This window comes from Vespula vulgaris, chromosome 3, assembly GCF_905475345.1.
Source record: "Vespula vulgaris chromosome 3, iyVesVulg1.1, whole genome shotgun sequence".
In the NCBI taxonomy this organism is placed as follows: domain Eukaryota; kingdom Metazoa; phylum Arthropoda; class Insecta; order Hymenoptera; family Vespidae; genus Vespula; species Vespula vulgaris.
In genome coordinates, this window is record NC_066588.1 from 10,825,374 (window position 1) to 10,845,894 (window position 20,521).

Here is a 20,521-nt window from a genome sequence, read left to right on the forward strand (position 1 = left end):
TATTACATATAGTCTAATAATATAATATATACGTAACGTGGTCTACATAACGCTGAATTTTGTTAAATAAAATATATATTAAGAAACATTAAAAATATTTAATACAAACATATGTATGTATGTATGTATATACATTTACTTCACATATATATTTTTATATACAGATTTAAAATCATTATATCGTGTTATTATCAATCGGTATCCATTTCCATCGATGAAGTATCGGATGGACCATTAATAGTAACTACACTATCATTTAATTCAGATTTAGCAGCCTTTATTTCTCCCATTCTTTTTACGTAACTTATCGTATACTGATTAAAATCGCATCTGCAATAACAAATTATTATAACGATATTTTTGTGTCGTTAAAAATATCAATATTAAAAAATTCAATTCAACTTACATCGAACTCAAGTCGTCGTACTTCCTTTGCATATTTTTCTGCAACATCAATAGTAATGGCATTTGAAATGTTGTATTCATTTTGTGTCCATAATTAGTTAATATCAATTCTATCCACAAGAGATAAAAATGTATATGCCTTGCTGACTCTAATTCGACAGCTATAAATTTCAATGTCTTCTCTAGATAAATATCGGCCAAATTCCGTACGATCAGTTCAACTGAAATATTAAATATGTATAGCATGTGTGATAATTTCTTTTTTCATTTTTTATATATTAATATAAAATATTCTTACTATTGGTATATGGAATAGTTTCAATAACTTGTCTTATTAAAGATTTTTCATTCAGTTTCAAGGCCATCATTAACGCTGAAAATTAAAAACATTATGTTAATTATTATGATTAACATTATAATGACTAACGCATACGTTACGTTTAATAATACAAACCTTGTGTGTATTCCACTTTAGCAAGTGTTTCTTTTATAGTGTCAGGAGTGATCTTAAGGTCAAGTTGAAATGGGTCAAATATAAAATCAACATCTAATGAATATATTAATAAACCTTCAGTTGTTGCTGCTCCCCACGCTTGTCCTAAATAATACATTTTAATAACGCAACATAAATTCAAACATATATTAATTGTATTTAATGTTAATTTTACCTGTTGGAGAAAATTGTAAACTAAAGACTCTCACTTCTGGTTTCATACTTCTGCTAGCCATATCACCACTTTTAACACCTGGCAAACGTAATATTACGTTACCACCTTCGTTTTCCTCACGTTCTTCAACCAGAGCTAAATTTCCAAATTCAGTCATTTTTCGTCTATTTATAAAATCCTATTAAAAAAAAAGTTTTTCGATTAAAGAATATCAATACTAAACCTATCCCTACTGGTCAAATTGACAATTCTCAAACTTTTGTACAACTTTCACATATTTAAACGTTATCACTTCGCTATCAAATTTTACAACTTTTCTTAAAATGTGCATACAATATATTTGTATTTATTAATTCATTCAAAAGAAAATTGACTATTATCTGCGTTTCATTATAAAAATAATAATTGTTTTTTAAGGACCGGTCATTTTGACCGAGCACTGTAAGAACAGATATATAAGAAGTGTCGATAAGTTTAGTGTTAAAAACTTAATTAAATAATTAAGAATAATACGTACATCTACTGCATCCAAAGATCTGTTTTGTGTAACTTCAAATTTTTTTAAGAGTATTGCTTCTTTAACATTATAAATGCATACGTTTTTAGATTGTCCACCAGCTAATATGCACAAACCATCAGCAGAATAGCACAAAGAAGTAAAGGCTCTAAAATATATATCATTTACAATATAGTTTTTAAATTCATAATTATAGCAATAATTAAAATCGTATTATGACAAAACATATTTACATACTTTGCCTGCAAAGTTTTTTTTGCTGTAATCATATCTATCTCGGATCTACCACTACCTAAATCATTTCTACCTTCAATACTGCCTGTTTGTGTTGCACTTTTGCAATGAAAAAATGATATTTGCCCATCTAAAGTAGATACTGCAATTTCCTCGCCATTAGGTTTATAAGTAACATATAAACCATCGGCAGTTAATTGTATCGTCTCATGCATAGAACCATTTTCAATAGCATTCCATATTTTTAACGTTTTATCCCAGGAGACTGATACTAATTCTGTGCTGGCAGGACTCGGATTAAAAGCTAAACTTACAACAGGTCCTTCGTGGCCACCTAATATCTGAAAAAAAAATTATTATAATGAGGATCTTGTAATGGTTAAGATTTTTAATAGATGAATTTTTTAAATTAAATATACCTCTAATAAAGTACCCAGTTTAATACTCCACAAGTAAATATAAAAGTAGTCTTGACCACCTGCCGCAATAAATTCATCACTCGAGTCTATTGCTACACAACAAAATTGCACTGGTCGTGGGGATGTCAAAGTTTTAAAATTTCTATATCTAGTTAAATCATATGCTCTAACAGTTCCATCGAGCGAGGAAGAAATAATAAATTTGCGATTGTGACTGAACAAAACTCCTGAAATCGCAGATGAATGTTCTTGAAATGTAACAGAACAAAATCCACTCATTGTATTCCACAACTTTACTTTTCCATCATCACCACCAGTAACAATATATTGGCCATCTGGGCTATATACCAAACAATTTATATTGTTACTATGTCCTTGTTGTTTCATAGCATATGTTTCACTCTGCCATTCCCAGACCAACAATTGACCCATATAAGAGCATCCTAAAGCTATCCAGTCTCCAGTACAGTTCAATGCTATAGAAGAAATATCTTGCGCAGAAATACTGATGAAAAAAAAAGATAAAGTAAAGAAATTGCATAATACGATATTATTTGTTTGCATTTTAAGAACATACTTTAAAGAATGAATCATGTTAACTTCAGGCATTTCGTATAAATAGAAGGAACCATTATTAAATCCTACTACTAAAATATGAGTATCTTTATGATATGTAGCTGCTGTTAATACTGCATTTTTAGTTTGTTTTTGTACTACATCTGCTAGGTAATGTCGTGCTACTTTTTTATAACGTAATTTTTTAACTTTTGAATCCATTTCTGTATTCTCTTCTTCATTCGCTTCAGATGTAAGTTCTAAAATATTAAGTTTGTTAAAATTTGTAATATAAACATACTAAAATATTATGTAAAATTTATTAAAATATTATATTACTTAATTCGGTTAATCTGCGCTCTAAGATCTTTTGTTGTTTTCCAGTTTTCTCTATTGCTTTGTCTAGGTCTACATCATCTTCGTCATCACTATCGGTTTTTCTACTCTTTTTAGTTGGTGGTTCCCATTCCACTAGATCCTCTGGATCAATGGTACATTCCCAAACACACAGTTGTCCATTCCTGTTCTCAAGTATTTTATTTTTAAAATAGTGCATAAAAATAATATTAAATATAAAATTTACACTATACCTGCTAATGGTCGATATATCATAACTATTCTTTTCAAAAAAGCATCCTACTATCATATCAGAATGACAACCAAGTGTAACGAATTTAAAGTTTTTCCATTTTTGTAAACTGTACAATTTTGTAGTAGCATCTTTTGAGCCAATTGCCAAAAGTTTTGAATCGAAAGACCAATCTATGAATGTTGTTTCATCGACAGCTCCATGAAATATTCGTTCCATTACAAATGGATTATATTCTCCTGACTGTAGACCAGGTGCGTTAAAAATGAAAACTGGAAAGGTTATAAACAAAAATGTATGAATAATTTAATTATAACTACAAACTATACTTTTATATAGTATAAGAAAATGAATATTTTCTCTTTCTATCTAATTACCATTATTTTCTTTACAAACTGCGAAGTGTTTCCCATCTGGAGAAAATTTTACACATCTGATACGCCGTTTAAATCTGTACTTATGTATAACCATCTTACTTATCATACTGATTATATGAGCGTCTCCCTCTACAAATAATTTTTTATTTTTATTAATGTTAATATTTTTTATTTATATAATAATAAACTTATTTTTACATGTTATACCTTCATTAATTGCAATTAATAAATACCCATCTGGAGATATGTCTACAGCAGTATAATTATATTTGCTTTCTATAGGAAGAGTCATGGATTTATTGCTGTAACAAAATTATTTTAAGTTTAATAAATCTTAGAAATTAATTTCATAACCACGTAATTAATTTTATAAGAATATTATTTATTTATTATTATGAACTATTATTAAGCTTAATTACTTACTTTTTTAAATCAAATATAGAGATTTTGTTACCGACTGGACTAATAACGGACGATCCATCAGGAGAAAATATCAAATCTCCTTTACGATAGACTGTACCAAGTAAATTACTAAACTGTAAAATCAAAGAATATTATATATAAACTTTGTATCGTCTAATAAATTATCGTATTATTGATATTATCAATATTTATCGAGATGAATGTAGTAAAATAAACAACTGAAAATAGGTTATATAGAATTAACTCTATATAGGATTAATATTTTATTCATGTATTTATATAATAATAATAAAGTTTTAAAGTTAAAATCAAGTTATACCTTATAAGCGAACTTCATCGTGTTTTCACAATTTAATATAAAATCTAACAAAAAAGCTTTGCAGAGCACGTTTATTATGACGTTTAAATTGGTTACACGGTATGCGACATAGGCGTACTATACTACTTCCGCTGAAAATTTAGAGATCACGTGTTTGAACTAAGGCGTCGGCTTGAATACGTAAATTATATATCGACGAATAAAAAATTATTTTTTTTCACAGAAGTCATAAAAACTGCTAGAGAATCATATATATATATATATATGTATATGTCACGCGTAATATTATTATATAAACAATAAGATGAACAAAACTAATCTTTCTCGTATTAATCATAACAATTAGTCTTAGAATAAAGTTTAAGACTTATCATTATCAGACAAAAACAATCGTAATATAATTATTTACTCGTATTTGCACCTTATTTGTAAATTAAAAATTCTCAAATTCATGAATAACAAACATAAAAATGTGTCCTACATTCATCCATATGCGATAACGCATTTGGATTTGATAGATAGTAGCGATAAATTCTTTACATTCATTAATCTGATAAGAGAATGACACGATAATTACGTTATTTAAATTGGAAAAGGTAGATAAAGCATCGATATAAAATAAAAAGAAAAAAATGTACAAAATGGACAAATGAATTTTTTCTGTACATCCTTCGGTTTTTTACGACCGATGTAAAATATTTCGTAATTCTATTATCATACAAAATAAACCGTCGACGATATGACGAATAGAAATTTTGAAACATAAAATCGTGTCATGGCAAGAATATATAAGTAAATTAAATCTCTTCAATCGTCGTCTTCAAGTAGAATTTCCAAATATTGCATAGGCGTAGATAAGGAATCGGAAGCGCGCGCGTCACGCGCTTCCAAAATGTAAGCGCATGCGTAATAATAGCTATTTCGTGATCACCTAGAGGGAGCTTATAAAAGTACTTGACGTCATCTCAACGAAAAGAGACGGTATCGAGGATTGGTCAATCACTCGGTAACTTCGATTCGAGAGCCAATCGCAATCGAGAAGACATTATTCGGTAACTAAATAGCTTCCTCTCACGGTCGTCACTTGTCACATGACCCGCGCCACTGTACGGTAGGCCATATTTGACAGTGGCACTAGTCTAGCGAAGTGAGTGCGTGAAGATCGCTCTTCGTTCGACGGTCCGCGATTCGACAACCTGTGTAAATACTCGCGATCCTACGCATAGAACGAGAGGAGTCTCAGAGACGTAGGAAATTACATAGACATCAAAAAAATACACACGATGAGTTCTGCATTTCCGGAGGGCGCACCCATTTACGGGCCCTTTTTCGGAGTAATGGGCGCTGCCGCTGCTATTATATTTTCCGGTAAGTTTCACAACGATGGTCTACCGTCCGACATCAATCGATCTCCTTCTCGAGACGAAATTATCGATTCCGACGGTATTAAAGAGCAACCTGGAATCATGTGGAGGAGGATGACGTATGAGAAAACACGATAGAAATGGACTTATCGAGAGGTACGATAAAAGACGGTCGTATTATCGGCCGTACGTGTCCCCGGGGAATCTGGTTAAGTCGACGCGCCATTTTATCTACTACGTCTGGCGCGCAAGATTTGGAGAAAAATCGATCGGTTATTCCTTCGAATCGATGACAAGGTCTTTTCGTCACTTTTTCTTTTAAACCGTGTCACGTTTTACTTGACACTCGAACAAAATCAAAACTAAATGTAACGAACGAATTGCTAGACGGATAGAGCGTAGTCGAACGACGAACGATTGAAACGATACTTATAATTTAGGCTCTCCTCTCTCTCTCCCTCTATCTTCCTCGTATCTCCCTTGTCTCTTTGACTCCCCTTCTCTTTAAACGACGAAGAAGACGTATTAGACTCGTTGCTTCGTCCTTTTAACGATAGGAAATGGAAAAATACGACGAGTCTTCTCTATCTTTCTCTCTCTCTCTCTCTCTCTCTCTCTCTCTCTCTCTCTCTCTCTCTCTCTCTCTCTCTCTCTCATTTGATTCGCATAGCAACGGCAGAGAGGTTCTAATCTCGGTTAGCTGAAGATGCCAAGGATACGGATTCGATATTCGAAGCGCCATTTTCCTGCGCATGTAGATTGTAGATTTCGTAATGTTCCGAAAACGTGATCCAAGAAGTTCTCTACCAGACAGATTCTGTCTCTCTCACTCTTTCTCTCTCGTTCTACCTCGCTCGTTCTCTTAATTCTCTTTCTCTGTATTTATGTATCATCAAAGAAGAGAAGCGCGTTTTCTGCGAGTGGGCTTAAATTCTTATTTCGTAACGTTGACCTCGATGAGAGGTACGTTTCTTTCTTTTTTTTCATTTGCCGACCGACTACGAATCGACGACGACGACGACGATGATGATGACGATGACGATGTCTCATTGTCGTTGTGTCATCGTTGTATAGTATTATCGTCGTTATCGTCGTTGTAATATGTCTCCCCAAAAATTTATGATATCTTTAGGGGAGAGACGCCAATGGCAAGGAAAGAATATCTGCTTGAGATAGATAAATAGGTAGAAGGAGAGAGAGAAAGAGAGATTAGAGAAGGAAGGAAGGAAGGATAAGAGCAGGCAATCGAATTTCTCTTTCTAGGAACTAGTCACAAGCTCCGCTTCCTATCGAGGAAATCAATACGAATCCCTTTTCTCGTGTGCGCCGAAGTCCTCTTGAATGGACGGCAACACACGAGATGGATCGAACACGAGGCACCAGTGAAAAGAGAGACGCCGGGATGCGAGTAAATGATCTTTATTTTGATTGAAACGATCCACGGTGTTCTCTATAAACTCATTCTTCATCGTTACCTCTTCTTTTTTTCTTTTTTCTTTGTTCTTTATTTTGTCTTCTTTTTCTTTTTCTCTTATATCTATCTCTGCCGTAATCCTTCTATGTATCGATTAGCGATGGATGATAACTTTCATTAATACGTTCTTTTTATTTGTATTTTTCATTTTTCGCTTCTTTTTCTATTTCTTTTTCTTTTCTTTCGTCAAAGGTTAGAATATACGAGGTAATAGAAAAGATCTGTATTTTTTGTTTTGTTTTCTTTTTTCTTTTTTATGGAAACGTTTTTCGAATAAAAAATCGAGGGGGGGGTTGTGCCACGCCCCCCTACTCACGGGACGGGACTTACATGATTATCATGTGACCGCCAACGTGAGACTCATGTGACTCTCTTACTATCCAGTCTCTCTTTCCGGGCGTAACGTGTTCATTATCGACACGTTTTTATGTTTTCCTTTTTGTTATATCTTTCGGCTTTATTCCTTTCTTTCTTTTTTTTTTTATTGATATTTTTTTCCCTTTCTTTTCTCCCCGTTTGTTTTCTTTTTTTGTTTTTTTCCCTTGCCGATACTTTGCAATCATGCAATATCATTTTTGGAATTCTGCTCGACAAGTACGAGGTATTTCATCAAACTATATGCTCGCTCGTCTTTTAGACCCTACTGATCGATATTCACTACCTACGCGCCTACTGAAACTGTCCTGAATTTGAGAATGCATTTACGAAATGCAATGCTTCAACAATGTGATGAATGTCGAGGTATTTTTGATTTTCGATTTAACTGGATTAAAAATTGAAAGTAACGTTTCATTGAAATCTTTTTCTAGTTATTATTTCAAAATGGAAGGAAACAATTTTGTCAAAATTGTTTCTAGTGCTATGGAATTATTATTTAAATTGATTTGTTTTATGAAAGAAACTACGATATTCTGAATGTATTAGATTTAAATGATTGAGGTTATGATTACGATAGCATACATTAATTTTCTTACTTGTAGCTCTGGGAGCGGCTTATGGCACAGCCAAATCAGGTACAGGCATCGCAGCGATGTCTGTTATGAGGCCAGAACTTATTATGAAATCCATCATTCCTGTTGTCATGGCGGGTATTATTGCTATTTATGGGCTGGTAGTAGCGGTTCTTATTGCCGGTAATCTACAAGAACCACCAACCTACACTCTTTATAAGTAAGTACGCCCTGTATACTCGTTAATAAACTTATATTCCGCTGTATGCTTTAACCGTGTTAATATTAGGTTTGATTTTAAGAAATGACTTTACTCGTACCACTAGAAGTAGATGTTTTCATTACTAGTCAAACTAACTAATAATATATTACGATCAGGCTTATATTCGAGATAACAGTTCTTATTTTATATTTTGCATATATAATAAATATGAGAAATGTCATTGTTATGGCCAAACTTACATGCAAGGCTATTAAACTTTTCAAACGTGTAATACACAAGTAAGGGTTTAATGTTGCAACTATAAATAGATATTATAACTGATAATTCTGCGCATGTTAACGATTAACGAATTTCTTTTCTTTCCTTTTGCTATAGCGGTTTTGTCCACCTGGGTGCTGGCTTAGCCGTAGGTTTTTCTGGTTTAGCTGCAGGATTTGCCATTGGTATTGTGGGAGATGCGGGTGTAAGAGGCACTGCACAACAGCCTCGCCTCTTTGTCGGTATGATCTTAATTCTCATCTTCGCAGAAGTATTGGGTCTCTATGGTCTCATCGTTGCCATCTATTTGTACACAAAATAAACAGCGCGTAGAGGCAAGAATGCAAAACTTGTCGCCTGCAACCAACAACGCTCCCCGACTATTAAATATTGCAACTTGTTTCAACATTTTACTTAATCATATACACACATTACTTCGTTCATACTCGCATCGCCTCACTTGCGCATACTTCTGTAATGTTATATTCAACTCCATATGTTAGAACTTGTGCATTTAACGTCTACACAAATCATAACGTGAAAGATGTATCTATTGGAAGTACTGCGATACAAACATTGCTGCGGCAAGTCGAGACACGAATGATTTAATTGAATGAATTATTTCGATCTTACGAAAGGAGGACGAAATTTAATTAAAAGAAAAAGTGAAAATTCACAGGCGACAGGGAATTACATAGAGGAAAAATACCCCATGTCCCACGACGAAACATTTCTCTCACTGTATAGTAATCATTTCTAGCGTAGTTTGACATTGAATTATCAATTAAAATAATCGGCTCTACTGAATGTATAAAGATGAGAATGTTATTCATAAAAGAATACTTAGCACAATTATAATATTAAATGTAATTGAAGTGGCAGTATATACAGCATGCGACAAAGTACGAGGAAACGAAAGTACATTTTTAAGAGGGAAGAAAGCCAGCAACAAATGTTTGAATTATTATGCATGTAAAAGACGGCATAATATATACAGTCGTCGTACTATGATGGTTCTGTAACAAAAAAAAAAAATAATAATAAAAAAATAAAAAAAAAACAGAATTCGTACAACCGAGAGAGGATGCAAGGGGGACAAAGAATGGTGTGTTAAGAGAGAGTCAACGGAAGAAGCGTGAATGTATTACGTAAATGGAAAAAAAATGAAAAAAAAATGAAAAAAAAACAGATATGATAGTATTAAGTCAATTGAAAAAAGGCTGCTGGACGTAAACGGCATTTTGCGTTGTCTCTGATCATTGAGCAAAATGCTATCTTTGATCACTGAGCAAAGTGTATTGGGTTATAGCAAAGGCCAGCGATTAACCCAATGGGAGAAAAAGAATCGAAATTATTTCGTGCCCTATCTGAAATATTGCACATTAGTTTGCGATTAGAGGATAGGCACGGAATTATGAGTCGACCAACTTTATTATACGTGCCAGCAGAAAGATGATGGTGTTATAGAAAGGAAAAAAAAATTTCGCTTATCTAAAGAATCGTATTACGAGATAAATGACGGATAAAAAACAATTTGTACATTCCATAATAAGTTCGTTCGTTCAGTGCAGGTGAGCGGGCAGTAGTAACGTTTGTCAAACGCGTGGTCGTTATCCATTTTTTTGTTCTCTTCTTTTTTCTTTGTTTTGTTTTTCCAATAATAATAACAATGCAATACGATATAATAAAAATACAATACAGCAACATAATGTTAAAAAAAATACAAAAATACATGCTACTTTGGAACATTAAGAAAACTATTCGCACACACGCTGTTTTAATTTGAAGCTTTGCTGATGGCTCTGCCAATTCGCGAGAGGACAAAGCATCATAAGAAAATGAAATTGTAAAATTTCTTTTGTTCGGATTAATCGTCATGGGAGCTGACGATTAGTCCCATCATAGATGTGTACGGCCTTTCACAATTGGTCATCGCCACTTCCTTTAACCACCTCATCGATAGATCAATCAATCATCCAACCAACCAATCAACCAACCAACCAACCAACCTACCAACCTGTGACCTTACATTCGAAGACACGAGATGATGCTGTATTCTAACGACAAAAATGAAACGTTACGCCCACTTGCCGTGTTCAACATTGATTGTGCAGTATTTTTTACACCTGCGAGAATGAATGATGGGCTCGTTTTAAGTATACATTTAAGGGCACATTTATTGGTAAAAAGAACGTGAAACACGTTTTGAACTTCGGAAATTAGATAAATAAAAAAAATGTCCTTCGATGGAGGAATCTTTCAGAGTACAAAGAGAGAAGAGCACTCACGTCCTTTTCTGGAAAATGTACTGATTCTTTGGAGGAAAGAAAAAAAAAAAGAAAATGAACCAAAAGCTTTTGTCAGAATCATTTGATGGAAGGAAACGAACTTTTGGCAAATTCCTAAGATGTTTGTTGTTCCAAGAAAATCTGAGGAAAGAATGCGTGATTAAGAACTGAGTTGAGAAAGGAACGAGAGTCGAATAAAGAGAGAAAAAAGAGAAAAAACGAAAGAAGAAAAAAGAACTTTAGATCTCGTAAAGAAAAAAATAAAGAAGAGTGCAAAAACGAGCCGGGGAGGAGCGGTGGTGGGGAATAAGCAAATGAGAACGAATTGGCACTTCATATTGAAGAACTCGGGCACATAAGAAAGAGAGAGAAAGAGAGAGATACGTCAGTTACCTTCCTTATCCTCCCGACCCCTCCATTCCGTGTATATATATATGTATATATATTGTATATATACATATATATATATTATATATATACAAACATATATATATATATACCGTACGTGTATATACATATATTTCATAAAAAAAAGATCCAATTCAACATTTTGTTTTAAGACGATCGATGGAAATTAACAACAAAGATGATACCGAATAATACACATACATGTATCAATTATAGTTTTTTTGTGCGCGTGTGATGTAAATACCATTCACAATGCTTCACGCTATTATTACAATTTAGGCTAAATATTAAGTAAGGTATTATTATATACCAAAATTTCTTGCGTAGCTCTGTATGAACGAGAAAGATAGAGAGATAGAGATAGAGATAGATAAAGAAAGAAAGAAAGAAAGAAAGAAAAAGAGACAGAAAGAGAGCAGAGAAATACAGAAAGAAAGAGTAAGAGATGCAAGAAAGTAAGAAAGAAAGAAAAGTGTATGTGTGAGTAGTCATATGTGTGATGTTTACACGATGCGTGAAAGATGGCGTGCAAGCAAGTAAAAAAGTAGTATGTACGTAGGTACGTACGATTATGTATGCGTGCATGTATGTATGTATGTATGTGTGTATGATGTACGTATGTTGGTTTGTTTGCGTTGTATGAAAAAAAAAGAATTGAGTATGAACGTTAGGGATGAATGAATAAAAAGTGAAAAAGAAAAAAAAACAAGAATGAAATAAACCATTAGCAGAGGAAGAGAAAGGACCGCTGTCACAGCCGCCGCCGCCGCCATCGCCGCCAACGCCATCTCCGCCGCGCTCCCCCCTCCCCCATACCCCTACCTTGATTTCTTCCAGTGTTACTTATATAGACTCATTGAGCGAAATGAAAAAAAAAAACAAGTAATACTGATCAGTAATAATAATAATTAATAATAATAATAATAATAATTAATAATAATAATGATAATGATAATGATGATAATTATTATTTATGTTGTATAATTCGTCCTCGATGTTACAGAAAAAGAAACCGTGTTTAATAAAAATTTTATTTCGACAAACGAACATGGACCGTGATCAATCTAAAAAAAAAAAAAAAAAGAAAAATAAAACAAAACAAAAATACCATCAAGAGTTTATTTAATTTTTAAAAAATTAATGAGTGCTAATTCAAATCTATTGTAACGAAGTGACTCTTGCAGAAATAACGACATTGAGATATGTATGTATTACATATATACATATATATATATATAAACTATATACATATATGTTTATGGATATATATATATGTGTGTGTACACATATGGTATATAATATATGTTTTTTCATCACTGCCATTCGATTCAGTAAAAAACAATATGTGCTTTCCACGTTGTAATATCACCAGCACGTTTCTTTGTGAATTTTTTTATTTAATGAAAAATTTGCGATTATATTTTTTGTAGTAGTTACCTTTAGTGTACTACTACGCAACAATGGAGGATATTACCGAGTGAGGTTATATATAAATGTTTAATAGATAAAATTGCGATGTTTTGTTTGAAATAATTTATACGATTGTTTTCATTTTATTTTTTAGGAGAGAGTGACTAAAAAAAAAAAAAAAGAGAGAGAAAAGAAAAGAAATGAGAATAGAGAGAAAGAAATAAATAAAAATATTATACAAGGAAATGTGAAAAATGTCCAAAAAAAAACGACATATTTGTCTTTTATTCATTAGACTATATAAAATATGTTAGTGTGCGTAGCGGTGCAGTATTGTGTTTGTGACTGTGCGTGTAAGGGAATAAAAAAATTTGATGTTGCTGTAATAAAATCTGCTCGTAATGATTCAGATAAAATAATAATTAACGAATTAAAAGTATACGTCGTTGACATATAATGCGATCATTATCTTTCTTATTTTATTTTCTTTTTTGTTTCTTTTTGTTTTTTATTTTTGTCATTCGACGAACCACATCCTATGGAGTTGTTTAGGGATGATTATATAGCACAAACGTTTAATAATGTACATATATAATTATATCGTATAATTTCGTGAATAGATATCGATTTAGACTATTGATCGATCTTCTTTTACATATTAGCCAAAGATTCGTTGGATTTATAATACGATAGAGCATAATACGATCGAATTCTTGACTTCTTAATTTTATGATTCTTTTCTTTTTAAACAATGTTACGAGTGTAATAATTAATCGGATTACTTGTAAGCGTATTTTATAGTACTTTGTACGGTGTATATCTCTTTCACGGATACTCTTTATTATACTTTTTTTTCTAGCGACAAATTAGGTATATATATATATATGTACGTATATATATATATATATATGTGTGTGTGTGTGGTCAGAAAGTCACAAGTAAAGAAAAGTGAACAACGGTAGTTGTGCGTCATATTCAACGAACACTATCTCTAGATTCTTTAAATTTATAGAAATGGAAAACTGTTTGCACTCGCTATCGTAAAATGACAAAAATGACGTGTATCGTACATGTATTAAAATCGTTGTTTTATCTGGATATCTTATACAGTGTTGTAAACAAAGATCGTATAACGAATACAGTATCATACAGATCTAACGATTTTATTCTTATCTTCCTTTTAAGATGTGATTCACTGGGAATTGATTTCGAAATTATCGGTGTTTCCTTTTTAATTTTTATCATTCGACAACAATGTATAAGCAAAAGTTAAGTTTTTTGTTTATCGTCGTGTAAATGTAATATTTCTCCTTATCTTTTAATGTCGTTGTTTATTTGCTCGATATCGTATTTTAATATCACGATTATTTTAAATAAATCACTATTAATCAATATCTTGATTGATATATGCGAAAGCCATAAATGTTTTTAATTGTTTCCAAATTAAAAACAACGGCCGTCGAAAAGTTACAATTTATTAGTTTCATTGTTTTTATATATTAAAGTTATCTCGTATTAGGTTTTTAAACTTGGAACGATCGGACTTTTGTATTAAATTGGACTTTGAATACCATCTACCGATAAGCGTGAGTACTTCAATTTAAGTGTACTGCTAATGATAAAATCAATATTTGTATATGCGTTTATGAAAGTTGTATTTATGTTTGGAATACAATTTATTTAGATCAGTAAGCTGATTTTTTAGAATATCCATAATTTTTGTTGTATTTTGTTTAACGTTATTAGATGAATTTTTAGAAATATTTTATCTATGATCGATGCTTTTTTATCGACAGTTTCAGTACTCCTTGACGTTCAAGTAGAGCTCAACAGTTGGCGCTAGGTGTATTAATAGTTACACTTTTGAATTGAAAGTTATTATTTTTCTTATTATCACCATGAACAAAAATGATAAAATATTATTTAGAGAATTATATAATACGTATATATAAATAAAATTATAGACAAAAATTATTAATTTATATTGTTTTATACGTTTATACGTCTTAGCGTTTTAATATCGTTTAAGGAAATTTATAGGAGATCGTAAAAGAATTTAAGCTGTAAGTAAAATATATTGAACCTTTTATTTTTGTTTTATTTTATTATTCCCCTCAAGAAGAGAGGGGAAATGTAAAGAGAAAGTCGGAACGTCGTCGTACGTTTTACGAAATCTTAGAGCAGCTCACGCACGACACGTATAAATCGTTCGATTATACGAACCGTGACATCCTGCATAATAGTGCTTGACTTTCCGAAGATGCGATTGGATTGATTCGGGTGATAAATCGTTCTCCACTTTCCAGATACCCGCGATTTTCCTAAGGAGCGTGTGGCCATCCTGGCCTTTTCCAGTTCAGGAACAAATTTTTCATTGGTTTCGACGAAACGAAAAAACGAGTTTCACATAAGCAATGATTTTTCTTCTATATATTCTTTTACGTTTATATGCAAAAATTGATTAAAACAACAATAATAACAACAATCGAGATCTCTTTCGTATAAATAAATATTAATAATAATTTTTATTTCGATTTCTTTAATTTATTACAATAATAATAATAATAATAATAATAATAATAATAATAATAATAATAATAATAATAATAATAATAATAGCAATAATAATAGTAATAATAATAGAAATAATAATAATAATAATCTTTTTGTAGAGTTGTCAACTTATTTTTTTTTCTTCCTTTATTTTTCTATTTCTTTTTTTAGCAAAACGTTTGAAACGTTCGTCACGTGTAGAATCGCATTAATGTAACACGTAAACGTATCCATGTAAGTACATGTAAATACGTATATATATATACATACATATATATAGACATCGAAGAAGAAGAAGAAGAGAAACTAGTGTAAGAGTGCCTTTTATCAGTGAGCTGTGATTGGTACTGCCCTATGACCTCTTCCGAGGAATGGCTCCGCCTCTCGTTTACGCATCGACATACACGCATTAAAAGAGAGACGAATTTCCTTGCTCGTAGTAAGTAAGTACGCACGCCTCGATAAATATGTCTCTGCGTTGTTTGTCGCCTTTGAAAATCAACATGGCGGTATCTCTCTCATGGCCGAAGATATCAATTGTTACGATTTTTACGATAAAAATTTTTACAATTGTTACGATAGTTCAGAAATCATTGCTTCAAAGTCATTTTCATTATGAGAAAGAATATTGATAAGATTTATACGTATGATTAGATTTGACATTAAACGTTTGAAATGTATCTACGTGATATTTTCGTATCAATTTATTTTTCATGTTATCGTATAAAAATATGTTTGGACATTAGCATGAATTAATTAATTAATGAGTGTATACACCAGTATATATATACACGAAGATGCGTGTAATTTGTGCGTGGGTTGCAAAACGGGCAATTGAAACATAACAAACGCACATTACTCCATCAAGGAACGGAAGGCACGGGTCTCGCTTTTCCGGTTGACTTCTCTTTGATCCTTATGAATCGGACTATACTTATCGGTTATTGTCATTAACCCTTAAATGCATGTGGTCGCGAAGTTAAAACATATTGATAAATTTAATGTAATTTAATAAAGTAATGGAAAAGAAATATATATGTGTGTGTGTGTGTGTGTGTGTGTGTGTGTGTGTGTGTGTGTGTGTGGAGTTATTTAATTTTTTATTAAATTTCATAAAAAGTGATTGTGATAACGTAATTATTTTCGTTCTCTTTAATAGTTAATACTAAGGAATATTATTTTGTTTTTAAATTAATATAAGTATTTCAAAACGAACCGATGTGATTTTTATAAAAGTGATTTCGAAAAAATCGATGATATTGAGACTTTTAAGATTAGGATTGTTTCAAAAAAATCATTTTTAAGCGAATGTATCTATATCATATATATATTTAAAATGTTTTTCATTACGAAGATAAGAAATCAAAGATTAATGAAACTTTTTAAATGTGTTTATTAAATTTTGAGGATTAAAATGTCTGGATTCTTCGATGATTCATTTGGCATTTTTGTAGACATATGTAATAAGCAACAACAATAACAACAACAACAGCAACGAGAAATAAAAAAGAAGAAAGATATATTTTATTAATCATATCGGAGAACGAAAACTTTCCATATGAGTTTTATAGGATTTAACTCGATAACGTTTATCTTGTATTTCTTGAAAATCATTTATTATTTTTAAACAAGATTTTGGCTATTTAGCTGATCAAACGCATTTCTCTTCTCGTAAGATCATACGGCAATTATACTGTTTTTAGGAATCGTTATCTTAGAACGATTAGACTTGATAGTTAAAAAGGCGCCTGTTTACTTGATGTTATGTGATGCAATACTGGGTCATACGATGCCGTCGCGTCGCTTCGAGAATGTGCTGCGCATGCATTCGACCGACCGACCGATAAACGACGTTCCTGTAAATTAAGTTTTTTTTTTTTGTTTAATAACAGCAATCGCTCGATAAGTTTGCATCCAATATTAGTCAAAATCGAAATCAATCGATCTTATATAACCAGTTAAATCTCAATGATTTCTAAATTTAAGAAAATGGAATGCCTTTATTATTTTCTGGAAAATCATTAAAGAATATAAATAATTTATACTAATCTACGACATTCTTTTCTTATAAAAACAAAACAAAACGAAACGAAAAGTAACAAAAAATTATTCGATCAGTTTCAATATAATCGACGTAATTGATTCATACATCATGAAAGGTATCACTTTCATTATACTTACAAAAAAATATAATTCGTATAAATAGATATAAAATTTATAATTTATGAACAATCTTTCCTTTTTTTCATTTCTTTTTTACAAAAAAAAAATATATATATTATATATAAAATAATTTGATACTTGAAGGTAACTTAGAATCTTAATCATTACTTACACTTTATATAAAACATTCCAATCGATAGAGAACATCGAGATATATACTTACACACGTACTTCCTTCCTTCCTTCCTTCCTTACTTACATAGTATCTCCGAACTTCTTTTTCCAAGATGGACCGATCGGAAAAGCGAGAATCATTAAAAGAGAAGGGGAATTCATTCATCGTACGGAAATTCATTGACTCGTGGCCTCGATCGGTCTCGATCGAGAGTAGCTATAGATTCCAGGAAATTCCTTATCTTTCTCTCTCTCTCTCTGTCTCTTTCTCTCTTTCTCTCTCTTTCTTTTTCTATGTCCTCTTTCTCTCTCTCTCTCTCTCTCTCTCTCTCTCTCTCTTTCTCTGTCTGTCTCTTTCGTACTATCAAATAAGTAGCTATGCTCTTGCGTGCTCACTCTGTCGACACGAGCGAGAGCGTTAAAGTTGAAAATTATTATCGGTAGAAGCGACGAAGGAGAATCTTGTGTGTGCGAAGGACCGAGATATAATAAGGTCAGACGGCGAGGTTATCGGTACCAAACCGGGGTGACCGTATCTTCTTCGAGCGAGGGAAACGATAAAACGGAATATATACCGAAGAGGCATGCTCTGTACTTCGCGCTGGAGTTGCTCCAAATCTCGATCACGATCCGTAGAAGCCATTTGAAAGAGAGAGAGAAAGAAAGAGAAAAGAGAGAGAGAGAGAGAGAGAGAGAGAGGCAAAGGATAGTCTTCAACGATTCATTTTTCTTTTCGTTGAAGAAGAAGAAGAAGAAAAAAGAGAAGAAGAAGAAGAAGAAGAAGAAAAAGAGACAGAAACGTGTACGTATGGGTTCTCGCGAAAGCAACGATTAATTTCGATTGAACCGGATGCACTCTATCTCTATCTCTCTCTCTCTTTCTTTCTTTCTCTTTCTTTATCTATCTCTGAATGAGAAGCACGAGTCGTGGCTGTCACCGTGGTCTTAAGTGCGCTTTGTTTACGGGATGGAGAAAAGAAGGACGATTTTGGAAAGGAGCCAAGCCGATGCACGATCTCGAATGAAAGACAGAAGCCGCCCTCTCTTTCTCTCTCTCTCTCTCTCTCTCTCTGTCTTTCTCTATCTATCTATCTTCTTCTTTCTTTCTTTTTCTACTTTAGTCTCACTCCATCCACTCCTTCCCTTCTACGTGCCAACTTAGATTTATCGAAATTCTAAGCATCCAGCATCGAACACGGGTGACGACTACCGGTGATCCTTTTTAAGGCCGATAGGAGCCACCGTTTTTGCTTTTCCATGCATGCTCGCCGCACACCGAGGCCCGTCCCCGTCGTGATTTATCCGCGATTTATGTATGCACCCGAATAGAAAGAGCGAGAGAGAGAGAGAGAGAGAGAGAGAGAGAGAGATCGTGAGAGTAACCCTCGACCAAAAGCGAATACGTCGAAGAATATTTCGTGATCCTCGCCTTCGAAACCGATCACGAAATAATTCTCTTTATTATTATTGTCGCAGTTGTAGTTTTAGTTGTAGTTGCTTCGTTTTATTTAAAATTGTTGTCCTTTCTTTTTTTCCTTTTCTTTTACAAAGTTAATATCTTTCGACACACTGCTTGATCTCAGAAAATCATCTCTTCCTCTCTCTCTCTCTCTCTCTCTCTCTCTCTGTCTATCTCTGTTGCTTACTTGATGAAAAGTAGGATTACGAAGGGACCGAGGAGGACGTGTGATAATGTTCAACGATCGGTTCGATCCATCGAATCCCTTGGTTTAAAGAGAGAACAGTATAGGATAGGATAGGGTCGGTAAATCAAAGGGAATCGCCCAAAGCAATTTCATTTGGAGTCAAGGTCATCGATCGTTTCGTCTCTCTCTTCTTCTCCTTCTTCCTCTTCTTCATCTCGAACACTTCCCATCAGTCGGACGCCATCTTGGAAACCAAAGAGACCGACCTTTTAAGTCTACGCGCCATCTTTCTTTATTTTCTTTTTTTAAAATTTTTTTTCTTTCTCTTTTTCTTTTTTTTTCCTATCTTTTCGAATACCTTGGCTTCTATCTCTGTCTTATGTCTCTCTCTTTCTCTCTCTCTTTCTCTCTTTCTCTCTCTCTCTCTCTTTCATTCTTCTTCTCTTTCTCGAGAAGCATTCCTGCACGAGCGTATTTCAATATAAACAATTGGCGAGCGAATTTTCCCCGACGCAAGCGGCAGTGATTTCTGGCCGACGTGATGGCGATGCCTCTGTCTGCGATCGCGACCCCGTGTACCCTCGTAAAGTTACTCCTTTCGAGTTTCTTCCTCTCTAAAGGAGACTGATCTTTTGTTTTCTTTTTCTTTTCCATTTTTTTTTCGTCTTTCTTTTTTAGCCTCTTTTACATCCATCTACTTTATCCCGGTTTCTTGTACTCTCTCTCTCTCTCTCTCTCTCCCTCTCTCTCTTACTCTTTCTCTCTTTTTCTACCTCTCCTTCTCTCTCTCTCTCTCTCTCTCTCTCTCTTTTTCTTTATCCTCTACTTTTCACTTTCTTTTCATTTCGAAGCTACTCACCAGTTCGAAGAAAGTTTGTCCTTTCGAAACGCGAATAGAATTCCATTCTTCTTGAAAAAGAAATCTCCTTCTTGGTCCTCTATCTTGAATGTACGCATGTAAGTATGTAACTAAAATTCCTATGTCTATCATTCAGTGACGATTGACAGATCTTCGATATAATATATGTTTATTCTTTGCGATTTTTCATATATATATATTTCTTTTATATATTCGTATTTATATATTTATACTTTTTTTATGTA

At 32.9% G+C, this 20,521-nt stretch overlaps 2 protein-coding genes across 2 annotated transcripts; one reads left to right on the forward strand and one right to left on the reverse strand.

Annotated features, from left to right (window-relative positions):
• Positions 1-169: 169 nt before the first annotated feature.
• Positions 170-5,478, reverse strand: LOC127062195 (periodic tryptophan protein 2 homolog). Its single transcript, XM_050989955.1, has 15 exons — positions 4,507-5,478; positions 4,188-4,300; positions 3,972-4,066; positions 3,765-3,893; positions 3,389-3,659; positions 3,138-3,319; positions 2,821-3,058; positions 2,244-2,748; positions 1,828-2,165; positions 1,591-1,738; positions 1,074-1,251; positions 860-1,003; positions 704-778; positions 407-626; positions 170-330 (listed from the first exon to the last, which is right to left on the reverse strand). The coding sequence occupies exons 1-15, from the start codon at positions 4,522-4,524 to the stop codon at positions 192-194; spliced, it is 2,793 nt and encodes a 930-aa protein (XP_050845912.1). The 5' UTR covers positions 4,525-5,478; the 3' UTR covers positions 170-191.
• A 161-nt stretch (positions 5,479-5,639) lies between these two features.
• On the forward strand, positions 5,640-12,353 carry LOC127062208 (V-type proton ATPase 16 kDa proteolipid subunit c). Its single transcript, XM_050989984.1, has 3 exons — positions 5,640-5,874; positions 8,325-8,514; positions 8,893-12,353. Exons 1-3 carry the CDS (start codon positions 5,790-5,792, stop codon positions 9,095-9,097), a joined length of 480 nt encoding a protein of 159 aa, XP_050845941.1. The 5' UTR covers positions 5,640-5,789; the 3' UTR covers positions 9,098-12,353.
• The last annotated feature ends 8,168 nt before the right edge of the window (positions 12,354-20,521 follow it).

Coding starts and splice junctions, on each gene's coding strand:
- LOC127062195 (XM_050989955.1), bottom strand. Junction 3,059..3,137: donor GCGCAGATTAACCGAATTAA/GTAATATAATAT, acceptor TTAATATTTTAG/AACTTACATCTGAAGCGAAT. Junction 1,004..1,073: donor TTTACAATTTTCTCCAACAG/GTAAAATTAACA, acceptor TGTATTATTTAG/GACAAGCGTGGGGAGCAGCA.
- LOC127062208 (XM_050989984.1), top strand. CDS start 5,790: ATGAGTTCTGCATTTCCGGAGGGCGCACCCATTTACGGGCCCTTTTTC. Junction 5,875..8,324: donor CGCTGCTATTATATTTTCCG/GTAAGTTTCACA, acceptor TCTTACTTGTAG/CTCTGGGAGCGGCTTATGGC. Junction 8,515..8,892: donor CCAACCTACACTCTTTATAA/GTAAGTACGCCC, acceptor CTTTTGCTATAG/CGGTTTTGTCCACCTGGGTG.